This window comes from Cariama cristata, unplaced genomic scaffold (genome assembly GCF_000690535.1).
Source record: "Cariama cristata isolate BGI_N322 unplaced genomic scaffold, ASM69053v1 scaffold1699, whole genome shotgun sequence".
NCBI lineage: Eukaryota > Metazoa > Chordata > Aves > Cariamiformes > Cariamidae > Cariama > Cariama cristata.
Genome location: NW_009635064.1, coordinates 108,483 through 112,153, shown reverse-complemented (window position 1 = coordinate 112,153; position 3,671 = coordinate 108,483). Strand labels below are relative to the sequence as shown.

The 3,671-nt window shown below is 54.1% G+C and overlaps 1 protein-coding gene across 1 annotated transcript in view; it reads left to right on the top strand.

Annotated features, from left to right (window-relative positions):
• Positions 1–1,939: 1,939 nt before the first annotated feature.
• LOC104167188 (dysferlin-like) overlaps positions 1,940–3,671 on the top strand; it is a gene marked incomplete at its 5' end in the record, with an annotated part of 61,182 nt that continues 59,450 nt past the window's right edge. The window contains 2 exons of the mRNA XM_009707373.1: positions 1,940–2,121; positions 3,057–3,197. Coding sequence (XP_009705675.1) covers positions 1,940–2,121; positions 3,057–3,197 — 323 coding nt within the window. The remainder of the gene's footprint in view (positions 2,122–3,056; positions 3,198–3,671) is intronic.

Sequence of the window (3,671 nt, the reverse complement as noted above, 5' to 3'; positions counted from 1 at the left end):
GCAGTCAAGGGGATCTCACCCCTGGCAAGGAGCAGTGGGTGCTATCAGGTTATGAAGGGTGTTCAGTCTCCACGGAGTGTTACAACGAGGTCCCATGGCACGTTTCAAGCCTCTCACCCAGCCCTTGACCCCGGTTTTGCCAGCACCCATCCTGTCCCCGTGCTGAATGCCACCACCAGCATGGGCTGGATGTCCGCAGCAGGTTTGGGCCACATGCTCTTTGAAGCTGTCTGGAAGGGAAGGTGTTAGAGAGGACTCAGGTTTCATGTTTCCGCTGTTAATTGGGTTCATGTTTCCGTTGTTAATTGATCTCAGGCTTCCTGTGTTAATTGCTTTGGTTGTTAAGGGAGGCTGCTCCTCATGGTTTGGTGCTGCCTCGCAGTGAGAAACCTCTGGCTTTGTCCCAAGTGAGGGGTGAGATGCCTTGGTCCCAGCTTGGTGCCTACACATGGGGGTCTGATGGGACCCTGGAACGCCTGAGATGTCTGCGTGGGACTGGCAGACGCGATGCAGCAGCCCTAAGGGAAACCCAGAGCCGTCTGGTATGGCAGCTGGGGGCCAGGTGGGATAACCAGGAGTGCTGGGAACCCAAACCTCTCCTCAAGACATGGAGATTACCAAAACTCACCCAAAGGGGCTGAAAGGATGACTGGCTTGGTTGCTGGCTGTGTCCTCAGCTCCCATCCCTTCTGGAGACATCAAAGAGCCCAGGAGGGAGGCTGTAACATCTCAGTCACCTGCTGTATGGTCTGGTCTTCAGAGCGGGGGATGACCTGAACTCCCTGCTCACCCACACGTGCGGTGCTGGTACCTCCTGCATCTCCCTGGGAAAGGCTGTTTGCATTGTGGAAACAGTTTGTGCTGTCTGCTGTGCTGGAAGGTGGCCGTGTCATCCCCATTGAAACGCTCATCCCTGTAGGGTCATCTTTTGGGAAAAAAAATCCACGCCTTAAGGTGATGAGTGAACCATCTGTGCTACCTCGCTCCTGGTGGGCAGGGTGAGGAGTCATGAGGGTAACCTGGACCAGGACAGACTGGGTGAGACGGTGAGGAAATTTCTAGTGGAGCTGTGGAGTGCCGGGAGATGTGGCTGGGGAAGGTTGTGGTGCCTTCACCAGCTGGAGCTATCAGAAGCCAGAGGATAAAGTTGCTCTGGTTAACTTGGTCTCGTTGGATGTCCAAAAGGTTTTTGGCAAAAAAAAAATACTAAATATCCTTCATCAAAGATTTTTAAGGAAGGGAGGCTGCTGTGTGATAAGAAGGAAGGTCTTTGCGTAGATAGACAGCTAAGTTGTATGGGCCATTGTGGTTGTCTTGTCCCCGAAAGAGCTGGAATGAGCAGGGGTCTGGGTTGGCCCTTTACGAGGAATAACTCCGTAGGCTGAGCCTCTTCAGCTTGAGAAAGAGATGTTTTAGGGCTGCCATGATAGAAACCTGCAGAACCCCAAGTGTCAGTGCAGGTGGGCAGGGGTGGGCTGATTCTTCTCTCCTGATGCAAGAACTGGGGGGGCCTCAGAGGGAGATAGAGGGAGCTGGGTACTGCAAAAATCCACGAGGGGCTGGTTCTTCATGCAGTTTTGAGTCCTCACTGGAGGATACAGTGGGCTCAAGAGAGGGAGGAGAAGTCCATGGAAGACAACGCCCTGCAGGGTTGCTAAACCGAGAGAGATCACATCTAGCCTGGGGGGTACCTGAGCTGTGAATAACTGGAGAATGGGGATAAGCATCGGAGAACTTGGCCTCGTTCTCTTCTCGGTTGCAGTTACCTGGGACATGATGGGGATGTCATTGCTGTTTCTAAAAGAGCTGCAGCTCCTTCAGCCTGTTCACAGTCTTCCCTGCACAGCCCGTTGGCCCTTGAATGACTGTGAATTGCTTTCTCCTTCCGACACTGGTAGCTCCAATTCATCCTTTGCCTCTTGTCTAATGTCCCTTGCAGATCCTTATGCCATTGTCTCCTTCCTTCACCAAAGCCAGAAGACGGTGGTGATCAAGAACACCTTAAACCCCACCTGGGACCAGACACTCATCTTCTATGAGATAGAGATCTTTGGGGACCCCCAGAACGTGTCTGATTCCCCTCCCAACATCGTGGTGGAAATATATGACCATGACACCTACGTAAGTGTGTTGGCGTGAGTGGGACCTTCATGGTGTGAGTGTGCTGGGGTGGATGGGACAAACACCTGGCACCGTTCCTGCCCTCTGGAGTGTGATGCTGTAACAACTCTGGGTGGCTCAGACATTGAGCTGGGTGCTCAGAAGACAAAAATTCAGCAAACAGCACTGCTAGCGATGTCCTTGGTGGCCCTGCTCTAGTTACCAACGCTGCATCCGCATCGTGTTTTGCAGAGTGGCCAAATCAACCATATTTTCTTGTGGAAAAAGCTTGGGACGAGATTTAAAGCAGTCATGCAAGTAGGGGACCATAGACAGTTGTTTGCTCGGCTGCCCAAAGGTATCCAAAGTGCCTTGTAGTGATGGCGTCTGGGGGGCTGGTGAGAGAACCTGGGGTCCTTCCTCGAAAAAGTGGGCTGTAGCCTGTCACGAGAGCAGAAGGGGTTTCAGACTGCATGTAAGGGCAGTGCATAAGTGAAAAGCGCTTAGAATACATCTTGGGAATGTCCTGGGAACCTCTCAGGAGCCCTGCTGCCCTCCCTCCTCCAGAAGACACCAGCAGGAAGCCACAAAGGCAAGTGAAGATCCCATTGCAGACCAGTGAATGGGCTTTTTAACAGCTGCTGGTACGTGATGCCGCACTCAGAGCTCCTGCTCTGGAAATCGTCTGATACTGCAGGAATTTCACCCCTGTTGAAGCCAAAATGCATAAGAAAAAGGGCACTTCTAGCCCTGGTAGTTACAGGGAGGAGTTTGAAAACTTGAGTCTATATGGGCATCAAAGCCATCTTTTTATCAGAACTGGTCCCGTAACGGTTCCGACATTGAGCCTGATTTTTGAGGGACAGGGTCTCGGCTGGGATGTGGGTGCGTGGTGATGGACTGCCCCGGGAAGCAGGGTGGGAAGAAAGCTCCCCGTGCCTGTGATTGCCTTTCAGGGTGCGGATGAGTTCATGGGGCGCTGCATTTGCAAGCCCAGCCTGGTGTGCTCGCCGCGACTCTCCTGGCACCCCGTCATCAAGGCGAACAGGAACGTCGGGGAGCTGCTGGCTGCCTTCGAACTGATTCAGAGGGAGAAGGTGAGCTCCCTACCCGGACCTGATCCTGTCTCTAACTGGAACGCTACCTTCTTCCCTTGGAGTCGCTCCGCACCCAGCAGGATCCAACCTTTGCTCGGGGATGACTTATGTCCACCTGGGCTTAGCAGCTCCGCAGCCGCCTGTCACGGGGCCGGCTGCTCTGAGCAGCCCCAGCCATGATGCTCAGCGCTGGCCGCACCGTTGCGGCGCGGTGGGAAGCATTTAGCAGGGCCAACGGGAAGGGGCTCGGTGCCGGATTGAATCCTGGGCTGTCGGGAGGTACTGGCCAGCTGCGGTGCTGAGTTCAGAGCCTTGGCACCTTTGCAGCGTGGGAAGAGCCTGGTGCATTTGGCCCCAGATCTCTGCCCTTTGCTCAGAGTTAATTTCCGGAGAGGGTTTATGAGAGCCGAAGCGGGCGGTTACTCCGGCAGCAAGCTGCCACGCTCAGTTCAGGACATTTGTGTAACGAGCCAC